Genomic DNA, 20,786 nt, shown 5'->3' with positions numbered 1-20,786 from the left:
TATTTGTGTATGTGTATATATATATAAGCACTCTTACCTTTAATTATAGTTGAGTATCCCCTACATACTCATAATTCCCAACTCCTTAAACACACCTGTTTTATTTTTTTTAATTTCTAAATGTCCACTTAGTGGACATTTCTCTATAGTTATTCTGCAGGTGATTCTTGGTAGTGAGTCTTTCAGAACCATCAAGTTAGCAGTAAGCAGTGGGCAGAAACTGTGACTTCATCTTGAATATCTAGGACCCAGAAAGTTTCTACGACATAGCAAGTGCTTAATAAATCCTCACTGAATAAATAAAGAATGAAAAAAAGATCTGTATTTTTTTATATACTTTGTACACAAGCACACATTTATATATATGGTGACATCATCAATACTGCAAACTAAGGGAGTAAGGACCAGATGTCACCTGCTGTCCAAATCTCCCAAATTTCCCTCACCCTTAAGGCTGCCTGTCAGGATGTTGGAACATTTTTTTCCCTTTCAAGGTTGGTGTTTGTTTTAACTTTATTTCACTTATTTTAAAAATGTACTTTTGATTTGGAAGGAGAGAAGCCCATCTGAGATTCATCATGACCCTAGTGACAAGCTATTGATCACAAGAGTGAAGAAAGCTTTGATTAGCACATTTTGGCAGTTTGTCTTTTTGGATTTAGGATTTTGAGTTACCTTAAATCAATTTTGTTCATTGCTCATTCTCAGATCATCTTGCTGCACAAATATATATTTTTTGTTAGCTGTGTTTTATTATAGTTTACACACTGATGTTCCTTTAAATTTTATGTCCTCTTTAAACCCTCTTAATGTAGGAACCAGAATGGTGGTGATATGGGCACCTGCCACAGTTTAGTAAAGAGGACTAGTGGCTATAATCATATTTAAGAAACTGCCATTTCTCTAAGAAGAATGGAAAATCAGTGGTAGGTCAGAAATGAAAGGTTATGCCATTTAAATCCTAAAATCAATCATTCTAGTTTATTCACCCACAAACCAGTGAAGAAAATCAGTTTTCCCCATGTTGCATTTTAAATATAACTTAATTGAGCTGTAATTTTATAGCATCATTTACCATGTTCATGATACCAATTACTTGGAACATTTTTTTCTAGTTTTGAAATATGTGGTAGAATTTTCTATCTTTAATCAACTTTTCTCATTATGAGAATTGTTCCTGTGCTTTGTTTAGCCAAAGACTACTTTAGAAAAAGCTAGGTTGACTCGTTATTTTACTGTGTAGCAATTTCAAGCCTAGTTTATTTAGCTGTAGTCTATAAGATGCAAATTATAAACTGTGCCTTTTATACTTCTCATTTGATTTTCTCTGCATTTATATTTTAGTTAATGTGAAATCAGTGATGCAGGTATTGTTCAAGTATTATTCAGTTTTACTAATGAAAATTTGGAGATGCCATAATAACTTATAAATACATACACATATGCAGAGTATCAACACATCCAAACTGATATACAAAGGCTTCAATTATATGGACTAACTTGGGGGCAGTCAGTTGTAAATTTATGAAACTATATCAGAAACAGAATGTTTCCCTCAAAGTGCATGGAACTGCAGCAAATAAAAAGCTCAGAGTTGAGAGACCCAGCTTCTGGTCTGGACCCTGCCTTTAGTTGAGTATTTGAGCTTGAAAAAGCCTTCAAATGTTTTTTATGGTTATTTTCTGAAATTCAGGCATTGAGTTCCACCAATAAGCTCACAGTTAATGTCTTTCAAATATATGTAGTAATTTAGATTCTGAAATAGCTCAGAGTGACTTGTGACTATCTTAACTGTTTTTATAACAAGCTAGAAACCAGATCTAATTCCTTCCAAAGTAGATTAGAAATATATTTTTTTTTACTTACACTGTTAACTGGCTCAAAAAGTAGTGGAAGAACAAACAAATTATCTTGACTTGAATGATTAGGTAGTAGACTTTTAATATTTGGAAACCTGGAGAGAGTTGTTTATTTTTTAATGTCAGTTGTTCTTTTACATAACGCAACTTCAGCATTAGTTCTCAGCCAATGGCTAAAGAGCATTCATCTTGACATTTCACTTCTTAAAAGACATTTAAACAGAGTTCTCAAGATCTACCCTATAGAAGAGAAGATTATATTTTTTATGTGTGGTTCAAAAGAGCATATCAAAGATCAGATAGAAGAAAAAAAATGTTAACAATTAAAGCTATCACAAATTGGAAAGGTTTCCTAGAAAGACAGAGGGCTATTTGTCCTAGAGGTCATACCTGGATTTTGCATCTGTTAAATTTTATCTGCATGATGCGCTCCAAGGTATTGCTAAATTCTGGAATTTGGGCATTAAGTCCATCCTCTGTACTCTGCATTTCCTTGTAAAGTATCTTAAAGAGCAGAGGAAATCAAGATGTCCTCTACATATGCATGTCAAGATGTTGAACCTGAATGCTGCTGTCTCTTTGATTCAGAATTAGATGCTAGCATGTTTGATGCCTGTGTTATCTCTGCTTGTCCGGTCTAGATGGAAGTTGTGGCATTGATTCTTGTTTTTCTTATAACATTGGAAGGTTTTTGAAGTCACACTTCAAGTACCAAGTACTGTAGCAGGCTACTGACATTTCAGTGCGTTTTGATTTGTGTCATGGTTGTGGGAGAATGCAGGTACTGATCAATAGAAACATTTATTGACTTAAGAATATAAATAAGTCAGCAGCATGCTTTTTATTGAGAAACTTGACTTACATATTGAAATTTGGGGTTTATACAAATATGAGTATACTGGCTGCTTATATACTTTAGAAGATGACTTATAATAGGTTTTCTTTAGTATATATTTTCTATCGTGTCCTTATTTCAGAAATACATGTGTTGCACAATGAAATTTACATTTCATCAGTTTATTTTCACTTTATGGGTAAAAATATTGAACAAAATAGAGTTCACTATTGATCCTCTACATTCCATTTTTCTCTTAAGCTCAAATTATCACTCTTTAACATTTCCTAATTTATGGTCTTCTATTGCATTCAAGCCCAAAACAATAATGACCTTTTGATGGAATGTGGCTGTTGCTACATTTAACAGGTCCGTGCAAAGGTCTCATTTGTGAAGCATGCCATATTGCAGCTTCATAATCTTTCTGGCAACAACAATGTAAAATTACCCTCCACCCTCTCCTCCCAACCCAGGAAAAGGCTACAGCTGAAATAATTAGAATCCATACGCTTAATGATCTGTGCCTTCTGCAAGGTGGCACATTACTGTCTCTAACAATGTTTAATAGCTCATAACATTCAATACACTTAATCATTAGTTACTGGCATTTCTAGTACTTTTGCATACTGAGCATACCTTGATAGGGCGAAAATTCCACTGGAAAAGACTCAATTATCTACCTTGGGAAAGCACACTGACCAAATGAGGACATGCATTTGTCTTTTGAGCTGCTCTTGTCACTGAATTAAGGCTGTAGCAGAGACATGTGGCTACAGTGGGATTTTGTTGGATGAGGAAGGTTTGATTTGCTGGTGTCACATTGGGCTTTGTTGGTCTCACAGCAACAATGGGACTGAGACCAGAGTCCCCGAGTGGGACGTGAGGAGAGAGGGATGCTGGCCCCCACCAACCACCTGACCTGTGCACTTGAGCTTCTGTGTCTTTATGTGTAAGATGAGAAGGAGGTGCTGAAATGATGACTGAGGAGGTACCTTTTCATTTTATAATATTTACATAGTTTTGGCATGGCTTGCATGATAGGGTTTTTAAAAATAAGCAGATAAGGCTTTCTTCTGAATACTGCTTATTTAGGCCAATTATTATTATTATTATTATTATTATTATTATTTATAACAGGACCTGAATAGTACCAAACACTGCTGTAACTGCTTAGTGCTTGAAGTGTCTGCAGGAGGTAGCTTATTTTTATGTAGATTCTGCTTGAGAAAAGACAGGACTTCAGCATCCCTGAGCCTTAGAGAAAAATTCTGATTGTTGATTGTTGACCTTTTCCCCAGTCATAGATTTGAGTCATAGCCACCCTGGGGTGAAATGCATGCATAGCTCTCTCACATCCTTGATAGTATCCAGAAAAGTGTTAAGACATTTTCCTTCTGGCTACCAAAGGCCTACGTGGGCAGAACAGAGGAGAATCAGAGGCGTTGCTCCTTTCACTAGCGCTTTGCTGTCACGAATGTTGTGGTTTCCTTGCTGCTTCCTGAACTTACAAATCCAACAAAACAAGTTCAAAAATGAAAACGAAGAAAAGATTTCCATCACGTTATTGTAGAGTTTATAGCATCTGGGATTTCATTTGCCTTTTCTTTCTGCTTCAATATCAATTCAATATGGTTCAAAATGTAAAGTGTCAGGCAGGCCTTCCCTTCTTCCTCCCTACCGTACTTCCTTGAGGGAACAGACCTTGACAACCCATGTGAGGTGTTAGGATTTAAAAAATTAATGTGCTACAATTATGATTCCTCCACTGACCAAGCTTACAGGCCAAGGAAGGTACTGAAAACTCAAATGCATACATGCACAAGCTGTCGTGGATCATCCCGACCTAATGTGTGACAGTAGGGAATGGTTTTGTCTCATAGGAAGATAAGTATTTTCCCACCTTGCTTTGAAATTTAGCTAACCAGACCCATAAGTGGTTTTCAAGTATTGCATTGCCTTCCAGACTCTACAAAGTAATCAAAGTGCCTGGGAATAATTGGAGAAATGTCTTTGTTTTAGGCCCTTGCTCCTTCCCCTCCTCCCTTTTATTCTCCCTTTCTCCATCCTTCCCTCACTCCCTCCCTTTCTTCCTTCATCCCTCCCTCCCTCCTTCCATCTATTTCTCTCTCCATCTGTTTCTCCCTTTCTCCTTCCCTCCCTTTCCCTTTCCTCCCTCCCTCCCATCCTTCCTTCCTTTGTTCCTTCCAAGACTCTACAAACTGAATAAAATAATTTACTAGTCTTCAACTCCTAATCCAGGCACAGACCGACATATGTAAACAAATAATTTTCGCACAGTAAACAGGATGTTAAACTAAAGATATTTCTAAAGCACTGCTTTTAAGAGGATAGACTGCAGAGCCAGACAGATTCTGAATGCCGACTTCACCACTTACCATCTGTTCGACCTTGGGCAAATAATCTTCCTTTTCTGTGTTCAGTTTCCTCAGATAAAAAGGGTGACAATGAGAGCACTTCCTTCACCAGTTTTTTCTTCAGCAGAAAAACAGTTGATACAGGTTAAGCTCTTTGAACAGAACTTGGCACATTATAAGCACTTAAAAATAGGGCTGTTCTTATTACAGATGAGAGAGTTGCATGCTAAAATATTAAGTCCAAATAGATACAGCCTCATAAAATCCTAAAGTGGAAGGAATCTTGGATCACCCTGCAGAACTACCCCCTCACTGCTGGAACCATGGATGTCCCCAGAAGAGCACATTCCTATGTGTGCAAATGTTACTAGTGTAGAGGTCCTCAGCCAGATCAATACCTGCTTACCTCATCTTTTCAACACACTGTCCAACTCTGCATGATTCTTATCAGAGACCCACTCACTTATTTCTTCCAAGAAAAGGAGCGAAGAGGCGTAGTGGAATGCATCAAGATCTTCTGTGGTGACCTTGTAATTTCTGCGGCATCGTCCCCCCGGCCATTCATTTACCGTTTAAGTTGGTTTGGTCTCATACGAAGATAAATATTTTCCCACGTTGCTTTGAAATTTAGCTAACCAGACCCATAAGCGGTTTTCAAGTATTGCATTGCCTTCCAGACTCTACAAAGTAATCAAAATGATAAAATGTTCTGAAGTTGGCCATTGTCAACTGAATTCCCATTTTACAGTTCTGTTATGTATTTTCCTTCACAATCTCTGTACGTGTATGAGCTCAATCGGGATGCACAGTCTGAGTTGCAGAACTGGCTAAGGTTTTGAGAACCTGTGGTCAGGTTCCCTCACTAATGTTGCTTTCTTCTCTAAAAACACATTTTAGTTCCTGCATTGCTTTACAGTATCCATTTTTCAGAATCCTTTAAGATTGGTACTTAAAGCAAAATAAATGTAAAAGAGTTTGTTAGGTTGGTGTAGGTTAGCACAAAAAGGGAACAAACTATGGTTTCGAGGATTGGAATTTTTTGCTCCTTTTCTCGTCTTTTATTTTTCTTTTTTGTTTTCTTTCTTTCTTTCTTTCTTTTTTTTTTTTCGAGACAGAGTTTCACTCTGTCACGAGGATGGAGTGAAGTGGCGTGATATCTGCTCACTGCAACCTACACCACCCAGGATCAAGCGATTCTCCTGCCTCAGCCTCTCAAGTAGCTGGGATTTCAGGTTCCCACCACCATGCCTGGCTAATTTTTGTATTTTTAGTAGAGACAGGATTTCACCATGTTGGCCAAGCTGGGTGTCAAACTCCTGACCTGCCCACCTCAGCCTTCCAAAGTGCTGAGATTACAGGTGTGAGCCACCACGCTTGGTGACCCACACTGAGCCACCACCCTCATTTTTTCTAAGAATTCTGTAATACAGGGAGAAATATAAAAGACATGAACTATCAGTATATGTTGGATAATTTATGTAATTAGACAAAGGAGAATTATGCATTTAGACAAAAGATGATATGCAGCTGTAGCTATTACATGTGAAAACTACTGTTTAAAAATATAGGCATATAGAACTTTCTAGATGCTAGCTCATCAGATGGTCCCTGGTGATTATCCTTGGTTATTATGTTGTAAATGCTCTTTTGGCTTTTGTAATAGTATTTTTTTTTTTAGTTTTCTTAAGGAGCACCTATTTATTTTATAACAAAAATTTTGACAATGTAAATTACTATGCAAGGTGTAGGAAATACATTGAAATTCCTTTCCGTACGTGGCTCTTCATGTCTTAATCGTCTCTTATTCTGGCTGTTTCACTACATTTGCTCTGTAGTTTGCCTCTTTCTTCATTTTCATTCTCTCACTAGTTCTAGTTACCATTATTTGATTCCAGGGGATAAGTCCAGTTCTTGCCATTGCTGAAAGAGTGAAGAGTTTTGTTTTGTTTTGTTTTGTTTTGTTGTTTGTTGTTTTTTGAGATGGAATTTCACTCTTGTTGCCCAGGCTGGAGTGCAATGGTGAAATCTTGGCTTGCTGCAACCTCTGCCTCCCGGGTTGAAGTGATTCTCCTGCCTCAGCCTCCTGAGTAGCTGGGACTAGAGGCAACCACCACCACACCCGGCTAATTTTTTGTATTTTTAGTAGAGACACGGTTTCATCATGTTGGCTAGGCTAGTCTCGAACTTCTGACCTCAGATGATCCACCCGCCTCGGCCTCCCAAAGTGCTGGGATTACAGGTGTGAGCCACTATACCTTGTTTTGTTTTTTAGGTATGTCTCACTCTGTCACACAAACTGGAGTGCAGTGGTGCAATGACAGCTCACTGCAGCCTCAAACTCCTGTGCTTAAGCCATCCTTCTGTGTCAGCCTCTAGAGTAGCAGGGACTGCCCTGGCAAGTTGATGTTTATAATTTTTTATAGAGATAGGGTCTCACAATGTTGACCATGCTGGAAGAAAAAACGAGTTAAATCCTCTTCATCCTCTGAGACTATCAACGATTCTGAGGTTTTCATTTTCTTCACCCAACACTCTTTGAATCTGTATTTGTACACCTTTTTCCTTGCTTCTCACGGTTTTTCAGTAATTCAGTTGTCAGGCATTTAAAGAGGCTGACCTTGCATGCAGGCCCATTCTTCGAGGAATGAGCCACAGGGTATCTGTGCCATTTTGGTTCATGTCCTGCTTCCTACCTGACTTTTCTATTCCTAAGGCTTTGTCTTCCACATACCATCTCTGTCTTTCTTCCTTCCTTCCTTCCTTCCTTCTTTCTTTTTTTGTAAGGTAGAGTTTTGTGCCCTTGTTGCCCAGGCTGGAGTGCAACAGTGTGATCTCGGCTCACTGCAACCTCTGCCTCCCGGGTTCAAGCTATTCTCCTGCCTCGGTCTCCTGAGTAGCTGGGATTAAAGGCATGTGCGACCACACCTGGCTAATTTTGTATTTTCAGTAGAGACGGGGTTTCTCCATGTTGGTCAGGCTGGTCTCAAATTCCCGACCTCTGGTGATCTGCCCACGTTGACTTCCCAAAGTGCTGAGATTACAGGCGTGAGGCATTGTGCCTGGCCCACGCCATCCCTTTCTTGTACTTATTATCACTGGCCTGCATCATTGCACATTTGAGTTGATCTTACCTCAAGCTGATACACAATTATGTATTCATCCCCATTAGGGGTAGCCTAGGAGCCAGAATAAGCACTGATTTAAAAGTCAAGCATCTTTTTTTTCTATATATTCTGTCTTCAAACACTAAGTACCTTTATTGAGCATATGTTTTCTTGCTTCTAAGGAGGAAACTCAATAAGTGAAACCAACCAAAATACACGCTTTTAAAAACCTGTAGCCAGGAGTTCACCAATCCTTCTTACTGCATTTTTGGAGGATTGAGGTGGTATTTATGGTAGTGGTATTAATGAATAATGATCACCCTTTATGGGCAAGACCCTATGCTGCGTGCTTTGAATGCATCATCTCTAATTTTAACTCTCATGGCCATTTGTGAGCTGGCTATCATTATTTTCACTATCATTTTACAGTTGGCAGGACCGAAACACAAAGGCTAAGTAAGCACTAGTTGACATATTTGGTAATAGTTGAGGTTGAGTCAGGATCTGAACCCCAATCAATGTGATTTTGTTCATCCTTTTTCATCCATGAGTTACATTAAGAACAATACTTATATAATAAGCCTTTATATAGCAGCACTACATACATGTGCTTGGTCACTTATTTGGTAATGTTAATTTTTCTTCTTTTCAGCAGGTAGTAGTGGCTTGAAGACATCAAAGGCTTTACCGTAGAAACGCTGCTCTTGGTTAGGTCTATCATCAAGTACATGAGACTGAACAGGAATGGATATAAAAGAAGCAGGCAGATCTCTTCACCCCCTCTTCGCCACTCCATTTCCCTCTTAAACATGCATGGTGTTTCTTAAGTAAATATGTCAATCTTATAGAAAAAGCACTTTTCTCTACATTCTTGGGAAAGTAGCTAATTTTATCCTGATAAACTTATCAGCTTGATTCAGTAATGCTAAAGCTGCAGGGACGTAAGACACATTAAAATTATAGCTGATTTGAGGCTGCCTTTCCTTTGGAAACCTTAATGCGAAATCATTTGTATCTGCTTAAAATTAGCTTTTAGTTTTAATTTACATGAAATGAAATCATCTTTTATTTATCTTAGAATAATCTCAGAATTTAGTGTGAGTTTTCCATCCAGGAAGGCAGATGACATTTTCTAACGTGGGTCTCTGTCTCTCACTTTCTCTCTCTGTCTCTGTCTTCTCTGTCTTCCTCTCATGGACATCTGCTGAGCCACTCCTGGACTGCCAGCTGTGGGCCCCAGGTTGATTAGCTCCACCTAACAGCTCTGACTGACAGGTGTCACCCATCAGCTTTGAAGCAGTATTGCTGGCCAGATGGCTGGCATCTGCATGAAGCGCCACTACCCTTCTGCCAGATGCCTGCTGGTACCCCTAAGACAGATGGAAGGAGTCATTTGGGGCCCCCAGAACCCCTCGTTCTGGCATGCCCTGTCTTCTGGAATGATGTTGGTTCATTCCGAATGTTCAATCTCAGCTTGAAAATACATTGGATTAGGCATGGTTCCTCAAGTAATGCACAAGCTCCACCTGCAGGGAAGGGGTGTGACTGACCTCTCCTCCTGGGGCCCTCTGTTCTACAGATAGCCCTACCTGAGTGACCTACTCTTAGCCTTGCTAGGGCTCACACCTCCAGGAACTGGGATCAACCATGTAGCTACCTGGGTTCATGTACACAATACGTCTCACTTTGCCTTGAATAAGTGGGTCTGTTTCAGCAGTAACTGACTAGTCTGTAAATATCTTACACAAATTTTTCTAGCTCTACTTGTGGTGCCTTTCTCAACGGTTTGTTGGATTTACCTTAGTGTATAATGTTCTTTCTAGTTTCACTGTATAAAATGGGGAAAAGGTGGCTTTCTTCCTCCCACCACACAGATACTTGCCAGTGACTCTTTTTATATGGGAGGAATAGGGGCAAGAGGAGGAGATGTATGTAACCCTGTGGCAAGGGTGGGACACTTGGATTTTTAAAATTGATCATTGTGACACTAGAGTAATGCATTTTCAAGTTTCTCCCATGCTGCTGTTATATATCAAGCTATTTGTGCCCAGACAAAAAACGCTAAATCGGTTAGCAATATAAAATGCTTATTGTAGATGGTAGCCTCTTTTAAAAAATCCAGCAGTGCAGTATATTTCCCTACATGCACACATTCCCAAGTATAAAAAGTATCGCTGCCAAGGTTTAAATAACTATCACACTAGCTGAGAGAATGACGTTAGATTCTGATCGGCCTATAAAATGATAAGAGGTGTTTTTTTTTTTTTAATTTTTTCTAAGGATTAATTACAAGATGCACAGACTTTCCATGCTATCATTGGCTTTATTTAAATGAGCTAGGTTTTGCTTAGTAGGTGGGTAGGAATCATGACTATAAAAATGGAATAAATTGTTTGATCTTGAGTTTATAAATCTGTCGTATTAACTGTACTTTTCAAGTTTATTGACGCTTTTACACCTCTGTGTGTACTCTGCTGTATGAAGCTCCATTTATGCTTTCTCTCAGTTTTCACTTCCCCAAGTGGATATCCACCCGCTGATTTGGTATCAGTCTCAATCCTTGTCAATTATCTCTGTTTCCCACCCCTGGGGTCCCTTGGTACAGATATACACCTGACTCTCGTATTGGGTCAGCCCTCATCATCAACTTGAACCTTTTGTCTGGTCTTCACATCTAATGAGCCCTTAGATCGGTTGGTTGTGTCACACAGATGCATTTCATACTCCCTCTCCCATTTCCTTGGTCCAGACTCTTACCACAGCCCTCTCAGACTAAAACTGCATTCACCCTATTAACTGATTTCTCTGTCCTGGTCTTTTTCCCTCCAGTTTATTTTATGTAATATGACTAAAACAATATTCCAAAAATAAAAATCTGTTAATATCACTTCCCACCCTGCTGTGGATACAATCCAAACCTCTTAGATGGTGTTCCAGGCATTACCGCCTCTCTCCAGCCCCCTTCCTCACGGGGCCTTCCAGAAAACTGCGGTCTCTATACTTAGCATGAGGCTCCAGATTCAGAGCCACGAAGTGTGCATGCTGCCTGAGATGCGCTCCCTAGCTTTGTTTGCCTGGTGAACACCTCTTTCTTTTTTGCATCCCACTAAAGTGGTCAACTTTCCCCCAGTCTCACATCTCACACTAAATGAGCAAATACCTCTCCCCTCTCCATTGCCTACATTCTTTTTTTTTTTTTTTTTTTTTTTTTAAGCTGGGACTACAGGTGCACACCACCATGCCCAGCTAAATTTTGTATTTTTGGTAGAGACAGGGTTTCACTAGATTGTTCAGGCTAGTCTTGAACTCCTGACCTCGTGATCCACCTGCCTCTGCCTTCCAAAGTGCTGGGATTACAAGCGTGAGCCACCATGCCTGGCCTGCCTGCATTCTTAATCTTGTCTCTTATGGCACTTAATTACTGTATTCTGATTATGTGTTGACAACCTGTTTACCCATGAGACTGTGAACTCCTTGTGCCTGGGTGTTTTTAGTCAACTTTGTAACTCCAGAGCCTAGTACAGAATCTGAAACAAGCGTGTGTTTACTAAACATGTGTTTAATTGGTTTAGTTCTCATCTAAATGTTCTCTATGTTAGAGAATAGGTCACTAAGAGGATTAGGAGATTAGACGTTGGGTGCCTCTATAATGTGTTCCTGTCTGATTAGCTCAATTAAAAGTACAGTGTTAATGAGGCCAAGGTCTTAATTTTCAGTTCTCTGTGGAGCAATTGACTTTGTACCTCAACTGAGAGTTGCATGGTAAGTTTCCTGGTATCATTGGTTCTAACGCAAATGAGGAGAGAGGATGATTAAACTCAAGGCAAATCCATCTCAACTATTAGACAAATGGAATTAAATATATTCCTCATTGATGTAAAAAGCATGAATTCATACTTCAGCGTGAAATGAGTCCCTTGTTTGGTCCACAGTATGTACTTGTCGATATGCACTGATATGGACAAAGGGCTCTTTGATGCGTTAGAGGTGGCAGAAATACCACGTGGTAATCGGAGTTTCACAATAAAAACAGTAATTATCCTTTCACAGATCTTTCGGATGGTCAGCCTCTAAGCCTCTTGTCTACCCACCTGCCTCTCCGTGTCTGTCTTCCAGGTGAGACGATGCGTATCGCCTCCTCCGAGTTTGCTGATGACCCATGCTCATCGGTAAAGCGCGGCACCATGGTGCGGGCGGCAAGGGCTTTGCTCTCGGCAGTGACACGCTTACTCATCCTTGCGGACATGGCAGATGTCATGAGACTTTTATCCCATCTGAAAATTGTACGTATGTAGAACTTGTCAAAACTTTCTTTATGTGAGTGGCAATGTTGACCGTGTGTATTATAGCTCTGACCTCTACTCTAGAAGTTTCATTGCTCACCAGATCACTTGGTTACCCACCCATGTAGTGAGTGGCCACCCCCAACTTTTTCTAATAATAAAATTATATTCAATAATATATTCAGAAAGCGTTGGAAGACTCACTTGAATGTTTCTTTATACCTCCAAAACTGAGAGCTTAGACTTCTCCTTACTTCCTGTAGTCTCTAACAGTACATTCTTCTAGGCTACGGAACCTGGACAGGGTGGAACTGCCTTTGTCCTGTCTCAAGATCAGAGCAGTGTTGGTCCATGTGATAATTCAGGTTGGGGTCAGCTCTGCTGAGCAGCTGATTACCTTTGCCCACCTTAGTGTGGATTATATGCTGAATATATTTTGCTATCTACTCTAGCCTTGCTCTCCTGTACATATATGGATTTTGAACCCTATCATGCCAGTAAAAATGGGCCCTATCCAAGCTTCCCATGGCTAAAGTTAATCTCATTTCGCCAAGCCTGGCATCTAACATATCTGGATTGGTTCTCTGAGTGGATACATACTGGTCCTACTAACCCATAGAACACCATTATATGTGCCTTGCTTTTTTTTTTTTTTTCTTCTAATTCTTTTATTTCCTAATAGAATTGAAGCCCTGCTCTCATCACAAATTTTAATGCAATCGTGATTAAGGCTACTTCCCCAGTCCTTGACAACGGGTCCTTTTTTTGTTTTCCTATTTGCTGATTGGTATCTAGTCGCAACAAGCATGATTCAACCCTTTAACAAAGATGATGTAACTTAGCTGCGTAGGAATATGGCCCCTGCTTAGGGAATTCCTAATCTATACACTCAGTGAAATATGATTTTTGGACAATGGGCGCCAACCCTGGACTGATCGCAGAGTGCTTCGATGATGAGATGCAAACCATGTTTTCCTTTTTGGAGGACCAACCAATAGCTCGCTTGGTTCCCCTGCTGTCCTGGGCATTCCTGGATTATCATGTTTCCTATCAGCCAGTCTTCCTATCTTATTTTCTTTATCAGTGAAAGCAGGTTATGAGGAGGGCCGGGGGAGATAGAAGATGAATAATGAGAGCCTGCTCTCACCTCACCATTGAGCTCAGATTTGTTCAGTAGGAGGGATCATCAAGAAATTACTTAAATCATAATTACTCTGTCAAAAAATCTTGGGCAGGAGCTTTTACCCAAGTTGGCTCCGATAAAGTAGCCAGGATTCTCAAGTTATATATAAATTCTAGAAAAATATGAAAGGCTTCAAATTCCAACATCTGCAGCCTGAGCTCTGAAGCCATAAACATAAAGGGAGTATATCTCTTTATGGCTTCTACATAGGTCCCTGAGGAACAAGAGACACTAAGAAACTGCTTGGAAGTTTCCACCCCCCCCCCTTAGGAATTTTTCAGGGAATGAATTCTGAAAAGCCAGGATAGGCTCTTGAAATTGGATGAGGTGAGCGGTTTGAGGAGAGACTACCTATTTCAGAGGATGTTGAAAGGCAGTGCAATACTAGAATTAACCGTTTAGATGCTGGAGTCAGACTAACTAGGTTTAATCTTGATTTGACATCTACTTGCCAGCTGTGCGGTAGCCTAGCAGGTAAATCTCAGATATCTCATCTGTTCAAGTGGGGCTAACGGCAGAGCAGCCCTCGAGGTTGCAGGGAGGTTTGAATGGGGACAATTCCTCTGAAGCACTTAACCCAGAGAACAGCACAAAGTGAGTGTTCTGTCGATGGCCGCTGAGTAGGGAGTGTAAGATGACTGAAAACACTTGTAGGCTGCCATACCGGCTGCCATTCCTCCAGCCCTGTCTGTTATATGCATCTTGTCAGCCACACAAAACTTCCTTCTCAAGCATTTTGGAAAAAAAAAGTTTTGTTATTTTTTTCCTTACAGCCTACTTAGTCATCGAAGGCAATATTTTTCGATACGCCTTTACAGAGAAGGACAATCTTCCTTCACCCCAGCAAAAAAATAATAGGACTGAACCTAACAAAATTAACCTTACATCTCATATGTCAGTGCTGTGCTGCGGAGGGTCCTGTCAGCAACTGTCAGGGAGTGATGACGGGCTGAATATCCTTGCTGAACTGCCTACACTCCACACTCGAGAAGTGTGATAAATCCAGAGCGATGACGCTGTGTGTGGCACCAGTTGCCTCCTGCAGTCCTGACTCTCAGCCCACCTATTTTGACCAGTGATGTTGGCTCATCAGATTACAGCAGCCTGCTCCAATGGGGAGTCAATTGCAATCTCTTCTGCACACAGCCTAGTAAGGGAATTTTTAAAAAAAGATTTAGCACAAAATCATCGGAAGGTCAACCAGGCAATATTAAGCAGTCCTGTCAGACTGTCAGTAGTAAAATTAAAAATGATTGTAGACTAAATAACACATTTGTTCTGCTTAGAGTGCAGCGTCTGTAGCGAACAGCTGTGGTGGAATGTCGCCCTCTTGTGGAGTAAGTGAGGAACTACAGTTTCTGGGGCCGTCACTGAAATACTGATTGTGGCTTGTGTCACACTTTGGATTCAGATCAGTCAGTGTTTTCTTTCATGAGCTATTGCCCCCACCCCCGAAAAAAAGACAACATGTCAACAATTCATTGCAAATGAACATAGCACATAATTCTACTCAGTCGTTATGTCGGTTCTTTTGCGCAGAAGCGTATCTTCTCAGGACTGATGAAGTGACGTATTGTCCGCAAGCTTCTTTTATTTGTTTTTCTGTAACTCAGGATGAAGGAAATATCAAATATCTTTACATGTTTTGATGAAGCAATTTAGAAAATATTTACCCCTTTCTCGAGGACTTTTTAAAATAAACAATGAGTTTCTATACCATCTGGATGATAAACCAGAGAGAGAAAGAAACGAGCAACAGTTGCTATCTAATAAGAGTAAAGTAGAGACTGGTTTTCTAGTTGGGTTCAGATTGAGTAACACCTTATAGTGAGACTACAGCCTCCTGCTGTGTTAACTGCTGTGCATCTCTTTTACCTTAAGTGTTATACATCACATTCTACTTTCATCTTTTAGGCCATATGTCAAAGTTTTATATGTGTTCTTCCCAGATGTTAATTTTTCTCATCTCTGAGTAACTTACATGGAGATTTTCACAGCAACTTATATTCATGTTTTTTTCATCAGCAGTTTGCCAGTTTAGTGAAGAATAGTCATTTGACTAAACATGGCCAAATGTTTTTCAGCCTTTAAAAATGAATAAAGGATTAGGATACCTGCAGAGGTCATGTGGTTTGGCAGTGCGTAGGTCTTCGCGTTCTGCCACTTGACAGTTATATTTAGGAGCTAAAATTTAAATGGCTACTAAGGAGTTCTTCTCAGATAACATATAGATATTAGTTGTTCAAGTTATGCTACTTGTTCTATCATGCAAATATTGTGGTACTTTTTTTTTTTGAGACAGAGTCTTGCTATGTTGCTTAGGCTGGAGTGCAGTGGTACAGTCTCGGCTCACTACAACCTCCACCTCCCAAGTTCAAGCAATTCTTCTGCCTCAGTCTCCCAAGTAGCTGGGACTACAGGCACTCGCTACCATGCCCGGCTAATTTTTGTATTTTTAGTAGAGACAGATTTCACTATGTTGGCCAGGCTGGTCTTGAACTCCTGACCTCATGATCTGCCCTCCTCAGCCTCCCAAAGTGCTGGGATTACAGGCTTGAGCCACTACACCCAGTCTACTTGTGGTACTTTAATATTGAGTTCTCCTTTGAATATATTAAAGATTCACATGACTGCAAAAGGTCTTTGCTGCTGCTATGACTTTAAATTCAGGAGGACAGTGATAGAACAGTGGGTGACTTAGAGTTCCGTTGTCCAGTTAGCACCCAAGTGAGAATTTAACGTTCCTGAGTAAAGCCAAGGTAATCATTTACATTTCAGACACCACTTAAAAATAGTGAATTACAGTCAATTTTACTGTTGAAGTTGCTGGCAAATGATTTCCTAGCCAGATATCTGGAATAACCTGCAATCTGTTCACATTGTCAGTGTGTTAGGTTGATATATGGCATCCTGGGATTTTAAAGGAATCCTGCAGGTCAATCAGTGATCATGAAGAGGGACATTTATTTATGACATTAGTTTCCCTCTGAACTAATGCAATCAGATTATATTGTCAATTATTAGCATGGGCAATAGCACTACACATAAACTCATCTGGATGGGTATGTCAGAGAAAACAGTCACCTTCTTTCCATCCTCAAGCTAGATCCTGGGACCAGGATGCTCTTGATAATTTGATAATTTCTCTTTAGAAAAATGGAATAGCAAGATAGAAAATAGCAACCCTTAGCTTCTTAAGGGGTCAAGTTTCCTTAGTGGCTACCAGAGGCCACATCCAGAGGCCACATCTAGTGCTGCTGTTCTTTGGTGGGGGTGGGGGGCACTGATGAGACATGATGATCTTAACATTAAATGTGACTTTGTGAGTTGAGCATCAAACAGTCTTATGCAGCCTCAGTAGCTTATTATTTCTCAAGTCTGCTGTTTAGTCCTGAGGTTCTAGTGTGACTCTTGGGTTTGAATAACAACTGTCAACTGGTATTATATAAAATAGCCTCATCTCTCCTTATAAATGCAGAAAATATGGCCCAGGTTTTTAGCGTATCTTTTCTGTCATGGCTGTCATGGTATTAGCTTCATGCAGTTGCATTATTCATTGTTTATTTATTCAGTTATACGTTTAAGAACTACTTATTAGCTGCTGACTATATCCCAAATACTGTGCCAATACGTATTACTTCAAGGGTGAATAAGACTAGGCTCCTGCCTTCAAAACCTTACAGGCTACTGGGGATACATTGGGACATTAGCAAAGAGTGCAATGCATGTTAGGAAGTAGTCTCACCCAGAAGGAAAATAGAATTATGATGCTTTCTTTTACAAATAACAGAAAACCTAATTCTACCTAGTTTTTCTTAAACAGGAGTATTTTGGCTCACCAAATTAAACGTAAAGAGGCAATAGCTTCAAGCAAGGCTTGATCAAGGTGCAAAAGTGTGACAAAAACCAGGTTTTTCTTTCTTTCTCCTCCTCACTGAGAGCTCTGTTCTTTGTTGCCCTTTAGAGGGGGCCTCATAGTCTCAAAGCAGTTGCCAACCATTTTGAAGATTGCATGTTCCTAGACTAAAGATAGTACCAAAGAGAAAATTCTCTTTTCTGATGGGAAAAAAAAAAAATTCTACAATCTTATTAGGCACAATTGGTCTCTCAGTCATGTGCCTATCTCTGAGTTAACTATTTAAGGGGCAACAGAATTTGCTGATTTCTTACTTAACATAATCAGGACTTCTACTCTTTGCTCAACCCAAGCTGGAAATGGGATCAGTTCATCCACATTGTATTGTTTCAAGATTTAGGATAACATGAGAAAGGATGGTGTGTCTGGGAGAGGGAGGTCTCAAGATTGGGACTCATTGCACTAAATGAGGTTTTCCTTTCCTAGAACCCATCACTGGGCCCATGTTAAATAACCCAGAGTCTCAAGTCCAAACTGGGGGCAGAAAGTTGGGGGATAATTGGAAAGAGTTGGCTCCATCAAAGAGTTGTGGGATGAATCATTCTGTCCAATAATGAGAACAAAACCAAATGGTTATTTAAACAGGGAACATTTAAAGTATTCTTAAGGCTAATAGCAGTTCGAAATGGCAAAGGATTCACTCACAGGAAGTGAAGAGAACTCTAAGGAATACGGGAATGGCAGATATGAGGAGCAGCTGCTACTCCTGGGGCTGGGATAGAGCACTCTAGGGAGGAGCCCCTCCCCCCACCACCAGGGCTGAGATCCAGATGTTGTTGGAGTGTGTGGCATTGGGTCATTTGATGACAGAGGAGTCACTAAGATACCACACAATATAATGGAGCTTGCTAGAAATCTGCCCTTTCTGGAAAGCTGCTCGTGGAAGGGTGTCTCACTGGAGGCATTCTGCTACAGAATTGCCCCGATGGGCATATGGAGGGAAGCTGCTGGCCACCTGGTTCTGGAGAAGCTACCCCTGCTGCAGGAGCCTGTTGAAGGAGCACACCAGAACCAGGAACCACACGCTTTCCTCTGGCAGCAGCTGTTGCAACACCATCCACTGACAAAATTTAACATCAAGCCAACGGGGAAGGGAGGCATATTCCAGGGGCCCATCCATATTTGCACAGTGCGAGCAGAAAAGGTAAATTTGTATTTGATAACCTTTACAGGAAAAGAGTAGGTTGCTAATGGAAAATAGGGTTTTATTACCATAAGAAGGGAGATAATAAATTCAGGTCAAGCAACAGATTTCAACTACAGATAGCTTTACGAGCCAAGGAAAGAAAAAGGCACAAGACTAAGGGGAGAGTCTTGGAGTGTCTGAAACACCAGTGATTCTGTTATGGGAGCGTAGTGGGCGAGGTGGGCAGGGGCGATGACAAGGCTGAACAGAGAGATCCAGGGTATGGAGGGTCTTGGATAACATAATTATTTTGTACTCTATGTAGAGATAATGGGGAGCCATTGAGTAGTACTAAGAATTGGATTCAGATTTGTGGTTTAGAAAAGTGATTTTGGTAGCGGTGTGGAGAAGGAATTAGAAGAGGGACACATAAAGAGACTGTTAAAGTTATCCGTGCCAGTGAATGAATGAAAAGCTGGCTAAGGCAATGGCAGTGCATATTATGAAAATGAGGTGGATTTTACAGATACTCGGGATATGGAGGTAGAGTAATAGAACTGGGGGACTAATCAGCTCCGGAGAAAGGCTTTAGAAACTCTGAAAAATCAATGCAGCACAGCTCAGAAATAGATTATGGGCTCTGGAGCAAACTGCCTGGGCTCAAATCTAGGCTCCTGCATTGACTTGCTGTGAGACTTCTGACAGGTTGTACAACTCCTCTGCTCTGATTTGTCTCTATTCCATGAGAATATGGGAATTAGAAAAGTATCCAATTCAAAGAGCTGTTTTGGGGGACTAAATAAGATAGATGCAAGCCATTTAGAATGATGTCTGGTATATCATAAGAACTCGATGACACTGGTGTCATTTTTTTCTTGCACAAACTGAAAATAATTTTGGAAATACATAACAAACTAAATTATTGTTGTGCTTTGTAGAACATGACATCTTAAGCCTCGATGACACTAGTATGTGATCGTTCTTTGCTTCTGATGAAATCATTTTCTTCTTCACTTTTTGACAAGGAAAGCCACAATGTAATCAAGAAGATCGACTTAACTTCATGGGGCAGAAATATAAAGTATGATAATGCTGAGACACCAATGGCCATACCAGAGTATATAACTAAATATGTAGCAGTTAGATGGTGCATCTTACATACATTCAGTCTTTCATTAATTTGGACAACTCCTATTTCCAAGATAGATATTTTTAAATTTCGCTGTAAAAGTAGACTCTCACAAAAGATTGTATATGATCTGTTAAGATCAGTGTCACTTAAAATCCAGTCAACGTAGGTATCAGTAGTAAAACCTGAAATAGGGTCAATCTGTCCAAACAGAAACGATGATCATAACAACGATTTCTAGTAACAGTGTGGCCAGCAATTTTCTACAGGGACCAGAACACACAGTGCAGGCAAGGAGGTATCAGACTCCTTAGTTCCACGCCATCCCATCCCCAGATGCCTACCTCATGGTAGAGTCTGTATAAATACCTAGTGAATAAAAGAATTATAGGGCTGCTTTCTTATATTGAAGTAAATAATCACAGTTTCAACCAGGAAAATTAGACACTAATTTAAGACTATATCAAACAGTATGACACAGTTATAGACTAAATCATAGGAGTAGACAGGCTTGCTTTAGGAATGGGGGTACAGGCTATTTTGAACAGGCCTGTGAGAAGACCAAGATTTTAAGAGTTGTAAGTGGCAAGTTCCGAAATAATTTCTAAACCCACTAAACCGGGAATAAATGTTGGTGTTTTGTTTTTGTTTTTTGTTTTTTGTTTTTTTCTGGAAGTGTCAGTATTTTCAACTTTATCTATGCACTGCTTAAAATATTTAAGGACCAAAATACCTGGTTCGGTGGAGTTCTGGCTTTGGTGTTTATAAGCCCAGCCTGGTCAGTGGGAGAAGAATGGCTGGCTGTCATGTCCAAGATCAAGAGGGCATTTTTAAAGGATATGACAGCTGTCTCTGAGGGATCCCTTTATGCCAGCTCATTAGAAATCATTTCTCAATCCAGGACATAAGCGCCCTCCAAACCTGCCCCTTATCAAAGGGCTCAGCCATCGACACTAATGTCCTCCTTAGAGCCATC

General features: G+C 40.2%; 1 protein-coding gene across 4 annotated transcripts in view; it reads left to right on the top strand.

Annotated features, from left to right (window-relative positions):
- The window catches only part of CTNNA2 (catenin alpha 2), a 1,155,573-nt gene that overhangs the window by 359,547 nt on the left and 775,240 nt on the right, over window positions 1-20,786 (top strand). For all 4 annotated transcript variants that reach the window (XM_074397692.1, XM_003922543.4, XM_010333399.3 and 1 more), the window contains exon 4: window positions 12,290-12,456. In XM_074397692.1, coding sequence (XP_074253793.1) covers window positions 12,290-12,456 — 167 coding nt within the window. The remainder of the gene's footprint in view (window positions 1-12,289; window positions 12,457-20,786) is intronic.

This window comes from Saimiri boliviensis, chromosome 1, assembly GCF_048565385.1.
Source record: "Saimiri boliviensis isolate mSaiBol1 chromosome 1, mSaiBol1.pri, whole genome shotgun sequence".
Lineage (NCBI taxonomy): Eukaryota > Metazoa > Chordata > Mammalia > Primates > Cebidae > Saimiri > Saimiri boliviensis.
Note: the sequence above shows the minus strand (reverse complement) of the source record. Positions and strands in the feature narration are given on the sequence as shown.